Consider the following 16,397-nt stretch of genomic DNA (forward strand, 5'->3'; position numbering starts at 1 on the left):
TCTGCTTTGTTTTGGCATTTTAGAACAAAACTGTGGCATGAAAAGAAATCCTACAATAATTCATGGAAATGATCGTGTTGGAGCCAACCCTATCTCAGTCCTAACTGATTTGGGTAGGCAGTTTCCATTATTTCCATCACTACAAAGTCAGACCAGGTCAAGCTGACTGAAAGGAAACATCATCCAAATGCTAACAGGCACTGAGGACCACAGACACAGCATGCGGGCTTCTGCTGGCATTTGAACAGGACGGAAGAGTGAGGTACACACGACAATAACAGACATACTCAACACACTCACAACTGGCACAGAGGCATCATTTCCTGTTGTGATTTACAAATATGCTTCATTCCCTTTAGTGAGACTTGTTTATTCCATGCAACTAACTACATAGCAAATCTTTCTTTCCGGGTCCCAGTGACCCATGTACACGTGGGCCAGCCTCCTTCTGATTTCTTTCATGTCTACGCTCCACACTTCTGCTGCCTGCCAGCTCTCACGACTCTGACCTGTCTTGCCCAGTCCTCAACTGCCGTACTCTAGGAACCAGCTGTGTGACTCTCTTTTAAAACATAAAATGAAAAAAGAAAGGATTCGGGGGTGGACAACGCCAAGTCTTGTCGAGACAAGAATCCTATTCTTTCTTGGTGATTATGGTCCATTCATTTGAGCCGCAGTGTGTTCACAAATGGAATAGGGAAAAAATGTGTCTTACCTGTAGGACCTATGTGTGGAAGGACTGTTGGAAGAATAACCAAATTCCATGGTATAATGAGATCGCTCTGTGGCAGGTGATGGTGGTGGGTTCAAAATCTGAAAGGAAAGCAATGAAAATATTAAACTTACAATAACCTTCCATAGATATGGATGTAGAACACCTTTATCTTTGTGTCTGTGCTTTTCCATTACACTATTAGCATATTCTTTTCAAAACAACCACCTCAACAGCACTTCATGACTGTGACTCCCACTTCCTAGGCCACATGTTCTTTATCCCCAACAAGTGGTGACAAAAACCTGTCGCCTAGGTCACTGGCTTGCTTGGCACCATCAGGCTCTAATTTTTTAAGCACAACTTTTCTATGTTTGTAGGAAAATTATTAATTTAAGAGGAATTCTAATGTGTTTCCTCTTACATTTCATTTTTATATATGTAGGTACAAGAGCATGTGTGCATGCATGCAACCGCAGGCCAAAGGAAACCATAAATGTCACGCTCAGGACACGGTGCATCTCCTTTAAGGCAAGCTCTCATTAGCCTGGAGTTCAATAACTAATCTAGACTGGCTGGCCAGTGCGCTCCAGGGATCCTCCTGTCTGTACTCTGCAGTTTCAGGATTATGAGCCAGGCCCAGCTTTTGATCTTGGTGCTGGGGATGGAACTCAGGTCCTCTTACCTGCGAGACAAGCATTTTACAGACTGAACTATCTCCCCAGCTACATGCTTCTTCTCTTAGCAGGTTATGAAATAAAGGTCCTAAGTCTGTTTGGTACCTTAGTAGTTTAAATGATGAAATTATTACAATGCTTTCAACTATGTTTATTATTACACAGCAAACAAAAGATTTACAAGCACAGGGCAGTGGTTGTAAATTCTCCATTGACTCCTATGTACTTAAATCCTACATTAACAACTATTTTTACATTACCATTACAGATTGCTCACATTTAAATGACTTAATCTGACATGCTATGTATTTTAACAGTGAAAGAAAAACAAAGCAAAAGCAGACTGCTTACTGCAGGGAAGTAAGTGCCTTTAGTGCTCGAAGAACTGCTTGATGATGCTCCTGTGACGTGTGCTCGATCATAGGGAGGCCCACTACTTCCCCCCATAATACTGAGGGAACTGATCATTGATTTACCTCGAGACATTCCTAAAGGAGATAAAAATGAAAGATGAGTAACATCTATAAAAATTATGAAATAACTAATCAACACTGAAGTCACAAGCAGCCCAACTAAAACAATTTATGTCCTCTTCTCCTAATAATAGCCATAAAGACTTCATGAAAAAGGAACCGAACGTTGAAATGAATGGTTCCATTGAGAACTGGCTTCGAATAAGACCAAGTCATTCCCACCCGGTCCAGTCCGAGGAAACAGGGCCCTTCGGAGTACGAGGTTTTCATGGAAGACTTGAGGATGAAGACAGTGAATCAGGGCAGATTAAGCCAACAGATGAGCTCCAAAGAAAGCAAAGCCTTTTAAAGACATGAGCCAATGCACAGAAGGCACTCGGATACCTCTGGACTCAAAACTGCTAATGCTAAAGAAAACCTTCTATTTGTTCCAAGTAGGTTTCCATTTCTACTTACTGGAGATAGGGATGGCAACAAGGAAGCATCATTTACCAGCTTAAATATTACCGCTGTTTACTTGAGAGTCACACCATACTAAATTCCTATTTTCAGAGCTCAGGCATCTTCTCCATATTCATTAAAAGGTAAGATTCTTCTCACCAAAGGTACCACAAAACACTGGAAAAAGCTTGACTGCCCAAGAACAATATGGCCTCCCCTGTGGTAGAACTCTAGCATTTGGCCAAACCTTAACCAACCTTGTACCACTGTCACCAGGTCAGATCAGGAGAAGGCAGAGGGAAGTATGCGCCTTCCCTGTCACCTGTAGTGGGTAGCCATTCCAGCTTTGATCTGGAAGTTCCAACCCCCATTGAGACTTCGGCAACTGTCACACCTACAAGGCGGGGCCAAGGGAGGCACCTGGGGACCTGAGATTGGGATCGGCGGGTGCTCTCGCGGTCCCGGGACGCTGGATAGTGGAGGTGGACCAAGCAGAGCTCCAGAGAACATTGCTGGACTGTGATACACCTTCCCCAGACCCCGCAACCTACCTATCCCTTAATTTGTAAGTTACGCCATTAAATAAACCTCCTTTTAACTACGTGGAGTGGCCTTAATAATTTCACCAATATCTGGCGCCCAACGTGGGGCAAATTCCAAAGGCCTGGAATGGCTACCCACTACAGTCACCCAGCTATTTCCAAATCCTTGTCTTCAGAAAACATACTGATCTATCTTTAGACTCCTTTATTCCTAGACTCAATCGCCTCAGGGTCCCTGAGTGGTGACACTGAATTGTAGGTGTTCACCAAAGCACTTGGTGACCTGCTTTTAATATAGTGCAGCCCCACAATGCACTCAGAGGCCTGAAGCAGCAGACCTAACTAAGTCTTTCTGCAGAGAGAGACAGTGTACAAACATTAAAACAACAACAGAAAAACCATCACTCCCACAAATTCTTAAACCCAAAGTGATCTAGTTTGTAATCCTAGGAATGACCTTTTCCACAATGGAAATTCAGTAATTTTTTCAGAACTTAAAATTGGACAAAACCAGATTTTCACAAACCAGTCTTCACTCACCTGGAAGAGATCCCGACAGAGAGCCTGGGTGAGGAACATACCCGAGGGGCACAGAAGCTGGGCCGTGAACCACATAGTCATTAGTCATAGTCTCCCCATCTCCCTTCATACGAGGACACAGCATTCTTTGGCAGATAAAGTATATGGTTCCAGACACAAATATGGTGACAATTACTCCAATAACTGAACCAACTGTGTTGGTGGCCTGTGGTGCTGGCTCTTCAGTTGGATCTAAAATGGAAAACACTATAGTTATCTAATGGAAAAACAACTGTACATTCAAAATAGCAATAAAATACAAAAGTAAAAACAATATGTTGATGAATCAAACTATATAGTTTATATAAATAAGTACATAATAATTATATATCATACCACATAAAAATATGAATTAAATGGCATCATTTAATTTAAATAAATTTAAAGAAGCGGCTGTTAAATGAAGACAACAGACCAGGAAGTATCACAGAAAATTTCAGGCCAGAAGGGACAGACTAGAGAAGTCATCAAATGTTCTCTGTGGAACAGTGAAGAAGCCAAAGGCAGCCTGGAACTAGTGCCACTTAGGTCTAGTGAAGTCTGTAACTGCAGATGAGTCAAGGCACTCAGATCCAACCTCTCCTGTCCTCAGGCCCCCTGGCTGCCTGAGAGCAAGGATACATGCAGGTCTCTAATTTGATGACTAGAGGACTCCCAGAGGAAGGCCAGAACGCTAGAGAAGGATCCTGCCCAGGACATCCACCTTCTGGATTCCTGGCTACTTGAACCTTTAAGAAGCAGAAGGCATGAATGGAAAGAACAAGAAATGGGCTATCAAATTTAGCGCCCCTCTATTATTCAGAAGGAAAATTCTTCCATTCTGACTAGTTAACCCATACATAATCTCATAATGAAGACTCCTTAAAACACTTTCTGCTTCTTGTCACTCAAATCTCCCATCCATGTAGCTAATCTCATCTCTACTAGGAAAACAAATGAGTGACGACGGCAGCACTAAGCTGCCTCGCTGTGGCCATCAGTTCCAAGTTCAGTCTGTGGAATCTGAAGCATATGCTCTCTTTAGTCTTCGCTAGCTACCATCACCTCTGCATTCTCTTCTAGTGCCTTGGCATTCCTCTCCAATGCCAACACTCAAGAAAGAATAATTCTTTCTTGACATTCCTGCTCCACACTGCTGGTCTCTGGGTCACACTGCTGATGTCAGGCTTCCTCCCTCAGCACTTCAGGGAAATTCAAGAGACTCTTCATCTCACACTTTCTACATGGTCAACAGAATGGGTTCCTGTTTTCTTTTAAACAGTTTCTGCTCACCGTGGAAGACACCACTCTCCTAGTTTTACTATTTGTTTATTTTATTTATTAATTTATTTTTGTTTGTTTATTTTTGAAACAGGGTATCACTTAGTCCATCCAGGCTGGCTTCAATCCTGCTATGTAGCTGAAGCTGAACCTGAAGTCTTGACCCTCCTCTACCTCCCTAGTGCTGGGGTCCTGAGTATGCATGACCATGCCCCACCCTATTTACTAGCTCTGATTATCCTTGCTGTCAATTAATTGTGCATGCTTCCCTGAGTTATTACTATCTACTTGCTTCCTCCTCTACTCTCTGGAGATTTCACCCACTGCCATAGCTTTAATTACCATCGATAATCTAAAGCGTGCCAAAAACCTTCCTGAGCCATATAGACCCTAGTCAATCAACTTCCCAACAATATTAATGGGATAGTCCATAATCATCTTTAATGTAACATATCCCAAACTGAACTCACCATTATCACCACCTCTCCCAGATCCAGAGGTAACACAGATAATAAACAGGGTAGACCAATTAAGAACAATAAATACTGGCATGGCCGTGGCAAGCTGAAAAGTGCATGCCCGTGAAAGCCATTTAAATTTAAAACAAAGACAGCAAATAACACTGCATTAACCAAACATTACAGCCCACACCAGGACAGGTTATGGTACTTCAGTGTTTAGTTCCTGCTGCATATCCTGGTTAATGACTCCAGTCATGCTGTGAGGTACCTGTGGGTCAACTGAAAATTGCCAACTGTATCTAAGTGGCTACCAACCCTTCTGTCTTTGTAATAACTGAAACCCAGCCTTCCTTTCCCAGCCATACTGCACCTCTTGATTTACATCATCTTCAGTCAGAGCCACAAAAGCCTCCTGAGCATTTTCAATTATAGACTGTAAATCATTAGTAGATGGGGAAAACAATTTAGTGGGTTGCAACCAGCATTTAAAATGAAGGGAACAAAAATCAAGACATAGTCTACTTCATGTGCATAAAAGCTATTGCATGACACCTGTTTCTCTATAATATGCATCTCATCTTTATACTTCTCTTGATGTGGTCCAAAGAAATACGAAAACAAACAGCCTAATAGATGTCCCTACCTATAATCATATCACCTCCAACACATTTTATAGCTTTTGCTTTCATATTCCCACCCTAGCCTTTTCTTAGAAATGTCAGTGATTCTGAACTGTGAGTGGAGTATCACCTTCATGATACTACTGTTCTCTCTTGGTGACACACTCAAGACACAGCTAATGCAGCAATCACATTTACATACAGCAGTTCCAGAAAGATGACTGGTTTCACACTTTCCTGACTCTAAACATAATGCAGCATCTCTACGTATCTGTAGAATGAACACTTTCATTCATAAACATCTGATCTCAAGCATCATTTGTCTAGGAAGCTTCCTTGATCTTCATTCCTAAAAAGTTGGTTGCCTTCTCCTTTGTGCTACCCCTTATGTGGCTCTGTTGTAGCTCTGCACTAGTGAGTTCAAGACAAGCCTGGGGAGGGAGGCGGGCTAGCTCAGAGGGAAACAAGGAAGAAGAGAGGCAGACAAGCAGTCATGGAGGCAATGAGAGAGAGAGAGGATGGCAAGAAGGGAGGGAGAAGAAAGCATTTTAATTCTAGACCCTGAGAAACTGGTAGAAACACTTCAAGAAAACAGTTAAACACAAACTAATGTTCAGAATGAAGTTCAGATCAGCAATTAATTTCCATGTATCTAAATTACCTGAGAATTTTGTTTCTTTAGTTGTGGCAGGGCAATGTTTATTTGGTGTTTTACTATCTCTCTGCACAAAGAAACTACTGCCCTTAAACAATTATTAAACGCAAAATGGAAAATATCTCTGGTGCAAATAATAACTAGTACATGTGTTCTACCTGGAAATCTGGATTGTAAGTAAAGTACAGAAAGAAAAAGAAAAGGTATTTTCCAATTCTCTTGAGAACAATTGACAAGGCTCCCTTCCCACTTACAACAGTCCAGCTCGTCAGACTTGTCACTGCAGTCCACACTGTGGTCACATTTCTTGTGCTTTCCGACACACTGTCCGTTAGCACAGCGGAACTGATCAATTAAACAAAGCACTAGAAAAAATGCACAGTTTTATTTTTATCAGTGTGAAGACAAATTCTATTAAGAGTCAAATGCTTTCTAAGTACAATCTAAAAACATATCAGGCGTAGACACAAAGCAAGTTCCATTCTCTAAGGATTCTGGTTGGTAGAAAAGAAATTTCATGCTTTGTTCTTAAATTTTTATTTTACTTAATTTTTGGTGCCATTTCTCAATCATCAGAGCTCACTGGTGTGGTTTTTGTGGTCTGAGTACGTTTGCTCCCCTAAAAGTTCGTATGTTGGAGGCCTGGTTCTTAGGGTAGAGGACACAATGGAGGTAGAGGGAGCCTAGTGGGAGGTAACTGGACCTCTTTTTCAGAATGTGTGAGGGAGCTCTCGATGTAGCCTGGGTTAGTTCTTGAGAAAAATTGTTGCTATAAAAGAGCAAGCCTGGGGGACTGGAGAGATGGCTCAATGGTTAAGAGCACTGGCAGCTCTTCCAGAGGTCCAGAGTTCAATTCTCAGCACCCACATAGAGGCTCACAATAACTAATCCCAAGGGATCTGACACCCTCTTCTGGCCCTTCTCAGGGTACACAGACATTCCTGCAGGCATAACACCACATTTTTAAAAGAACAAGAAGTCTGACACCTCCTCCTCTCACTCTGGCTTCCTACTGAGATGTGCCCATAATCTCCCAAGTGCTGCCACCACTGTGCTGCCATCTGCCGTGAGGTTGTCACCAGACTAAACAACTAAAGCCATCCCACGCCCTTGCAGCAGGCTTTCTCAGACTGCCAGAGACATCAAGTATGAATAGTTTAGGCTTGCTTCTGGCTAGCTTTTTTAACTTAAATTAACCTGTTTCTCTTCATCTACGTTTTGCCTCGGGGCTGTTCACCTTTCTTTCATTCTGTAGGTCCTACTCTGGGTCTAGCTAGCTGGCTGGTCCCAAGCATCTCCCTTTCTTTCTGCCTCATTCTCTCCCCAGTCTCACTCTTCCTGAGCCTAGATTCCTCCTCCTACTTATTCTCTCTGCCCAACAGCCCCACCTATCCCTCTACTGCCTAGCTATTGGCTGTTCAGCTTTTTATTAGACCAATCAGGTGCAAAAAAGCAACACATCTTTACATCATTAAACAAATACAGCAGAAACAAATGTAATACACCTTTACATACTTAAAGTAATATTCTGCAATATAAACAAATGTAACACAACTTTACATAAAGTAAATTTCTGCAACATAAACAAAATGGAACACAACTTTACACAGTTAAAATAATATTCCACAACCTGCCCTTGACACTGCAGAACTGTCATCTAATAAACCTCTTTTCTTTATAAAAATGCCCACTGTGCTGATCTGAATGAGCAATACCCCATCACAGGCTCACATATTTAAGTGCTTGGTCCTCAGTTGGCAGAGCTGTTTGGGGAGATTATGGGAGATGCAGTTCTGTTGGCGGAGGTACATCACTGGGGATGGGCTTCCTGAGTTTAGAGTCTCAGCCACTTCCAGTTCACCCCCTCTGCTTGGTATCCTAAGGTAGAAGATGTGATCTCCCAGCTTCCCTGCCTTCACAGACTCTCCCTCTGGAAACTTTAAGCCAAAATAAACTGTTTATTCTTTAAGACGCCCTTGGTCATGATGTTTTTATCACAGCCAAAAAGGTAAAAAAGGCATTCACCACCAGGACATTTCAATAAAGTAGCAAAATTAGCACATTAATTTGCAGAGACCTAACACATATGAAATGGTTCAAATAATTAGCAACATGTATAATGTTCATGCCATAAATATAAAACCCAAATCTATTGAGGAAAAAAAACCCCACTGAATTTCAAATAACTTGATGCAAAGACACTATAAACCAACACTGAGGACTTCCTGATACCTTCACAGTTCTTCTCATCGGATTTATCCTGGCAGTTTGCATCACCATTGCATCGAAGGACACCATCAATACACTGCCCACTGGCACACTGGAACTGAGACTCTGAGCATACGGGACAGTTGAGTTCATCACTGTGGTCTTCACATTCAGTAAACCCATCACAGCGCCAAGCCACAGGGATACAGTCAATATCCCCAGTGAAACAAGTGAACTGCTGAGGAGAACATGTTGGAGGTTCTTCAAATGAACAAGGGGAGGAAGGACAAAAAGAACAGTGGTCACACAGAAGCATGAACACTTATAGCCAAGAGGAGCTCATTAAAAAGAAACATACATCTTACAATAAAGAGGATTTGTAACCTACTTCATCTAATCAGTCGTTCAGATACAGTAACCTATAAAAACACTGACATTTTCTTGTAATTAAAGTTTGAATAGCACTAAAATATCTGCAAATCACTCTGATCTCACACACCACACAAGAATAATCATTATGACTACCAACTTCCAAGTATTTTAAAGTTAGCCTAGAATGAACACTTTTTTCTAGCTCTGAGGTTCTCAAAAGCCTGTTTACCACCCCCTGAAGATCCCTATTACTTCTTTTTACTGGGTCCAATGAGTGAATGCCAGAACACCATCCAAGAATGGCGTCCTGTGAGGAGAATTCTGAGTGCTTGTGAGAAAACTCTAAGAAAACAAGACAACAGACTTGTGACTTCAGTTTCTTCAAAAATATGAAATTGTTCCTGAATGTGTTTTTATGCCCCTTCAGGTGTAACCGACAAGAGTTGGTTTACTTCAGATTATTCATTACAACTGGCTATTGCTGTTTGTTTAGATGCCTCTACGGAAAAACATGTTCCTGCCATGTGCAGCTTGTTCACACATCGCTTGCCCGCCATGTGTGGCCTTGTCCTCGTGACTGTACACTTTCCTTAGGTAACCCTCAGAGTATGAATTGTCTTGATGCTCTGAATAAAGTTGGCTATTGCATGAGACTTTAGTCTGCCTCATTTATCAGCTCCATTCTTCCAGGTCCCACTGCCAGTCAGAGCAGTAAACAGGTGAGGGCTGTGTATAATAATTCTAAAGTGGTATTTGCATTTTTCACATTTGCACTGATGCTACAGAAGAACGAATTGTGGATAAAACTACAGGGACCTTAGTACACCCAAGGCAGTTGTACCACAGTAATAGTCCCTATATGTCACACAGCCACAAAACCACAGCTTTAATGAACAAAACAATGCCAGTTCCTCTTAGAAATACTTATGATGGAAGCTAGTCTTGAGAGCACATGCCTGTGATTTCCTGTACACTTTGGAGGTACAGGAAAGGCAATCAGGAGTTAAAGGTCATCCTTGGCCACACAGTGAGTTTGAGAACAGCTTAGACTACATAAGATACTGTCTTTTAAGAAAAAATATATTCATGATAAGAAAAATGTTCTTAAAAAATCAAGTCTCGAGCTCATTATTGTTTGAAAGGTTGAGGTATACATTAATTTTACACTGCACATCTAACCAGGATAGTTTTTAATAGGCAAGCATCTATTCACAATGTAAACATAAATCAAATGGAATATTGTTTTTATCTGAAAGAATGACCTACAAGGAAATTGTACTTACACTCAGGTATTTGGCAGGAATTAAAACAAAAAATCTGAATGAGCCTATTACTAAACAAACAAACAAACAAATAAGCCAAACAAAAACAATGGCTGGTTTTGTAGCTGATCATAAAACTGGAACTTGGGATCAGAGAGTCAAGTTCTGGAAAATTTGAATGTACTCAACACTGAACACCTACAGTTTAGCAACATGCACAGATTCTTCTCGTGAGGTGGTGTTAATAAATTAATAAATGTAAGCTTTTGATACTGCATAATGAAATAGTCAAAATCTGAAGGTCTAAGATTTCTTTTTATTTTCTATGTATAGTGAGTGCCTGCACGTATGTATGTGCACAATGCCCTGGAGCCCAGGGAAGCTAGAAGAGGGTACCAGCTCCCCAGGAACTGGAGTTACAGATGGTGGTAAGCTACCACTGGGGGCTGGAACTAAACCTCGTTCTCTGCAAGAGCAGTAAGTACACAGAACCATCTCCCCAAGCACCTCTAGAAATTCCCGAATGAAATTCTAATACTTCCAAAAGATTAAGTTCTGAAACTATAAAATGCCATATAAAATCAACAGAAAAAAAGCAGACTGGTACTGCTGGGTGTGGTGCTGTCTATAAACAATTTTGGGAACTGGGAGACTGAAGATCTCAAGTTTATGAGTCAGATGGGGTGCATACAGAGATCTTGTCTCAAACAATAATAACAACAACAACAAAAATCAACATGAGGGGAAGGGCAGAATTAGAGGATTGAGGCAAGGTCTTATTTTGTAGCCCAAGCTTGCTCAAACTCACAATAATCCTAGCTCAGCCTCCTAAATTCAGGGATTACAGGCACTACCTACCACATGTAGCTTTCTTCTTCTTCTTCTCTTTTTTCCCCTTTACCTCCCTTCCATCTCCTTTCTGTGTGTGTATATGTACAGTGTGTGTACAGGTGTATGTACATGTGTGTATACAGGTACTGGTCAGAGGAGGATGTGGAGTGTCCTGCTTTATTGCTCTCCACGTAGGACAGGGGCTCTCACTAAACCTGGAGCTACACTGGTGGCCAGCAAGCCCCACTGATCTCCTACCTCTCCACAGCACTAGGGTCACAGGTACACACAGCCATACCCAGCTTGTATTTATTTTTACATGGGTGTTTGGAACTGTTACTAGGCTCCTCATGCTTGTATAGCTAATGCTCTTTACCTACTGAGCCATCATCTCAGAGCAACCCCCGCCCCCCCCCCCACACACACATTCCTGCTTTCTGTTTTTTTAAGAGTCACGGTTTCATGTTTTTCTGCTGAACTCCTGGGCTCAAATAATTCACAACCATTCAAGTATAACCATCCAGGTAGCTTAAACTGGCACTACAGGTACATGCCATCACATACAACAATGTGTGTGTGTGTGTGTGTGTGTGTGTGTGTGTGTGTGTGTGTATACACATACATGTATGCATATACACATCTTTGGTAGTACTGGGAATAGAACCCAAGGATTTTGCATATACCAAGTGAGCATTTATCACTGAGCTATATCCCTAACTCAACACACATATTATAATAAAGAAATGTAAATTAATGTTACAATCAAACCTATTAGAAACTACCGCTTGTCAAGATTTGGTGTAGAACCCAAGCGAACAGCCATATTATTTGGAAAGGCTATTATCATAATTGCATGTGCCTGTTCATGTGGGTATGAGTACAGGTAGGCCAGCAGTTGATTCTAGGTATTTTATTTTATTACTCTCCAAGACAGGCTGGCCAATGAGTTGTAAACTCGGCTTTCTTTTGATCTCTGGGTTACAGATGTGCACATTCACCCTGGCTTCTTATGTGTGTCCTGGGAATAGGAACTGCTAGTACATAGGAACATCTCTCCAACCCCTGGAAAAGCTATTACTACAGTCCATTTTCTAACTATCTACCCAGTTTTCTTCATACGTTCTAACCAAAACTATGTATTACAGAAGAACAATGCAGAAGCAGTCATGAAAATCCAGCAGAACATTAAAAGGATAATATGAAAATTAATAATGACATAAAGGTAAAAAAATTCTTCAGCCGGGTAGTGGTGGCGCTCGCCTTTAATCCCAGCACTCGGGAGGCAGAGCCAGGCGGATCTCTGTGAGTTTGAGGCCAGCCTGGACTACCAAGTGAGTCCCAGGAAAGGCGCAAAGCTACACAGAGAAACCCTGTCTCGAAAAACAAAAAAAACAAAACAAAAAAAAATTCTTCACAGTAAAGTTTTTTCTACCTTAAAATAGTTTTCTTAACATCACTCATGTCATGAAAGTGGTCAGAGTTCAGTATTGTTAAGGTTATTGTGATTTCCTTATCTCACAATGGGAAAAGGCTAAGTGACTGCTCAAGGACAGATTTCCATTTACCTAAGGGACGGTGATCTTTAAAAGGACAAGAGTGGAATGAGAGACTTCCTTAAAGCCTCACTACTTTATCACCTTGGTGTTTGTAGGAGCAAAGTCTTGCTGGGCAGACCAGGCCGGTTGGAGACAATCCTGCTTCATCCTTCTGAATGCTGGGATTACAGTTTTGTACCACCATACTTAATATATCATGATTTCATTAAAACATGTGCTAGTAAATTCTCTAAAAAATACACAAGTTTATTATAAGCCAACCAGAAATGCTTTATCTTTAATGGGCAATTTACATGGTAAATCTGAAGGATTATTTTCTTAGAGTTCATTATGTTTTCAAAAACTTACTAGATTGTGTAGAGAATTTGAAAACATAAAATCAGGCCTATATTCTTAAAACAAAACAAAACTGAATTTGGTTAAGATAGGGACAGGCAGGGGGTACAAAATAATTGACAACAGAGTTCACAGTGTGTTAGCATGCAAAGTGGCAACAAGGACTGACTGCAATCTGAAGTAGCTACTGAAGGGCTTGCAGGGACCCAAGTGCATTTGACGGATAAGTAAGAGGATATTATACAAGAAGATAAACATGTATGTGTAATAGCACAAGCACACAGAAGCAAAATGAAAGAGAACTCACCAGAGTGGACATCAATCAACCTCTAAAGAGTCAGATAAAACCAGAGAGCAAGTTGGGAAGAAATACAACATAGGATGGATAGGTAAGCCAAGTCCAAATGAAATCATGTTTTAAAAGTTGGACAGAAGTTTAGATTTTTGCTTCATTTACTTCTATTGTGGAACCAATGTAAGTTAAAGACTGCATATAACATGCATGGAAGTTTTATTAAAAATTAAATATCAGCAGTTCCTCAGAGGAGAGTAACTGCAGTGTTACATAATGAACTATGACTCAGCAACAAAAAAGTGCTGACACATTTGATATATTATTGGATCTCAAAAATACATTATGTAAGAGAATCTAAAATGCAAAACATTACATGCCATGATTCCACTGATAATATTTGAGAAACTAACTCTGTATCGAGCTACAGTCTGAAGAGTAGGTGCTTCTACTACCTAGAGAGCTGCTTGCTAAGAACCCAAGGGCTCCTTTCTCTTTCCCCATTTCCTTCTGTCCCTCTGCTTCCTCCTCTCCCTTCTCTCTTGCAGTGGAGGATTGAGACAAGTTCCCACTGAACAGTCCAGTCCAGATTCTAACTCATTCTGTGGCCCAGTGCAGGGGTTACAGGAGTGCATCACTGTGCACAGTCCAACGTTTTCCTCTGTGACTGCTCTGACCTCTCCTACCCTCCCTATTTGCTCATTCAATTTTGTTGCTGTTGGTATTTTGAGAAAGGACATCACATTGCCAGGCTGACCTCCACCTCCCGAGCACACCACCTTTAAGAGTACTTTCTCCACAGCTTGAGTCAGGTGACAACACAGCTGTACACTTTTCTAAAGCTTGCTATTCATTTTATATACAAATAAAAAAGTCACTTTATCAGCAAAAAATTAAGCCCCTTTAAAAGACATCTTTTAACTGGAAGATGAGATCATGATTCAGTTTTATGTTATTAACACCACGAGAAATTTCTTCAGGATGTGTTTTTAAAGCAAGTCTAGTGCTCTATACAGAAACACAATTTTTTTTTAATTGTGATAAAATATATGTAACAAAATTTTACTAATTTAACCATATAAAGGTATTCTAGTTCAACAGTATTAAATACATCTATATTATTGTGCAAGGTTTGATTTTGTCTTAATTTATTTGTTCTAATAATTTTTCCCTTTTTAGATAATGTCTCCCTACATTGTCTGAGCTGGCCTCAGACTTGTAAGAGCTTCTCTGTGGGAATTACAAGCGCACACCTCCATGCCCAGCAATGCTTCCTGCTTTCCTTCTCTTTATTTCAAATTCTAGGGCTTAAGTTTTCTGTGCACTTTGGGTCTCTGAAGAGGAACACCCTAGTATCCCACAGTAGTCAGTTCCTTCAGAAAGAGGCTATTCTGATTTTTAGTCACAAAAAGTAGCTCTGCCTCCTCCTGAAGTAACATCATGGAATCATGGAATGTTGTTTTTTGGGTTTAGATCTCCTGGTGAACAAACTGCTGAGATTCAGTACTATCTTCAAGTGCACACCACGCGTGCTTCCTTGTTCTCAAATGCATGCACTACCTTAAACTCCAGGCTCCTGCAATCGAAGCAGAGTACACTGCCATTGCTATGGAGACATCCATTAAATCTTTAAAAAGTCAGACAGGGCCAGGCGGTGGTGACACACGCCTTTAATCCCAGCAGGTGGATCTCTGTGAGTTCGAGGCCAGCCTGGGCTACAGAGTGAGTTCCAGGAAAGGCACCAAAGAAACCCTGTCTCGAAAAACCAAAAGTCAGACAGAATTTATTTGTAATCCTCTTTTATCACTATTTTTATATTCTGAATATATTCTCTTTAAATCTTGATTTACAGAAATATGTGTCTTCACAGAAGAAAACACTTTCTAATATTAAATTGCAATGTTCAGAACAGAACCCAGAGCCTCACACAAGCTGGCAAGTGCTGTACACTTGTAGCAAGAAAACATCACTGTAATGAGATTTTCTGTGCCGGCACTAAGTATGGTGATATTTTATTTGTGCTTAAATAAAGTTTGCCTGGAGATCAGAGGAAATAGCAAGCCATTTTACGTAAACAGAGAAGTCAGGCAGTCGTGGCACATACCTTCAATCCGATCACTTATCAGGCAGGGTATCTGTGTGTTCAAGGTCACACTAGGAAACACAGCCAAGTGTGGTGACACATGCCTTTAATCCCAGCACCAATCATAGAGACCTGGAGGTCTGTACAGACAGACAGTGACACGGAAGTGAGGTAGCTGGGCTAAGATAGCCAATGATATTGGGCAGAACATCAAGGCAATAAAGGTATTGGTAAGACAGGAAGTAATTCGAATTTGGAAGCTGCAGAGTTGGTGAGGTAAGGCTGGCTGGTGGCTTTCCCTATTTCCCTGATCTCTCTAAGGCTTTCACCCCTATATTTGGCTCCATGTTTTTTATTTAACAAGACCATTTAGAAATTTGTCTACAACTAAGGGGCTAAAATAGGAGAACCAACTAAGCTTGGCAATGGAGATTAGCCTGGATAACACAGCCAGACTCTATTTCAAAACCTGCCAAAGATTCCAGCACCTACCAGCTCCACAATCTGGCAACACAGAGCCTTGAAATGGGACACATTTAAGATCCCAAACGAGACAACAAAGTGCTCAGAGCAATTTTGAGAGGGCTAGCTGAGATGATCCAGTTTCAAAGACTACTTGAATAAGGACTTGAGATAAACCCTGAACTTTGGCATTATGCACAGAGTGGATAACAAAGGATACAGCTACCTTTCCTAGAATTTGACAATTAAACCACAATTTTTCTTTTCAGAATAAAGATACCTTCGCCCATACCCAGCAGGAAGCAAATGGCTTCTGATGTGCAATGGAACAGCAGCTGAAACAGTTATTCTTGAAGAGTAACTAAGCTCACACCTCTAAATGGTAGACTGGCATTTAATAGAGGGATGTGGAGAAGAATGGGATGCTGAGATGAAGCCACACACACACACACACACACACACACACACACACACACACACAGCCAAGAAGAATGGACAGCTGAATTAAAAAAATATTAACAATTTGCAGAATTTAAAATCCTGAATCATGACATGACACTAGTGGAATTCAGGTA

At 41.0% G+C, this 16,397-nt stretch overlaps 1 protein-coding gene across 1 annotated transcript in view; it reads right to left on the minus strand.

The window, feature by feature from the left end:
• The window catches only part of Lrp6 (LDL receptor related protein 6), a 133,346-nt gene that overhangs the window by 6,246 nt on the left and 110,703 nt on the right, over nt 1–16,397 (minus strand). The window contains exons 18-22 of the mRNA XM_059258701.1: nt 8,653–8,889; nt 6,675–6,785; nt 3,386–3,616; nt 1,741–1,877; nt 716–813 (exon numbers count right to left, since the gene is read on the minus strand). Coding sequence (XP_059114684.1) covers nt 716–813; nt 1,741–1,877; nt 3,386–3,616; nt 6,675–6,785; nt 8,653–8,889 — 814 coding nt within the window. The remainder of the gene's footprint in view (nt 1–715; nt 814–1,740; nt 1,878–3,385; nt 3,617–6,674; nt 6,786–8,652; nt 8,890–16,397) is intronic.

Source organism: Peromyscus eremicus, chromosome 3 (genome assembly GCF_949786415.1).
Source record: "Peromyscus eremicus chromosome 3, PerEre_H2_v1, whole genome shotgun sequence".
In the NCBI taxonomy this organism is placed as follows: domain Eukaryota; kingdom Metazoa; phylum Chordata; class Mammalia; order Rodentia; family Cricetidae; genus Peromyscus; species Peromyscus eremicus.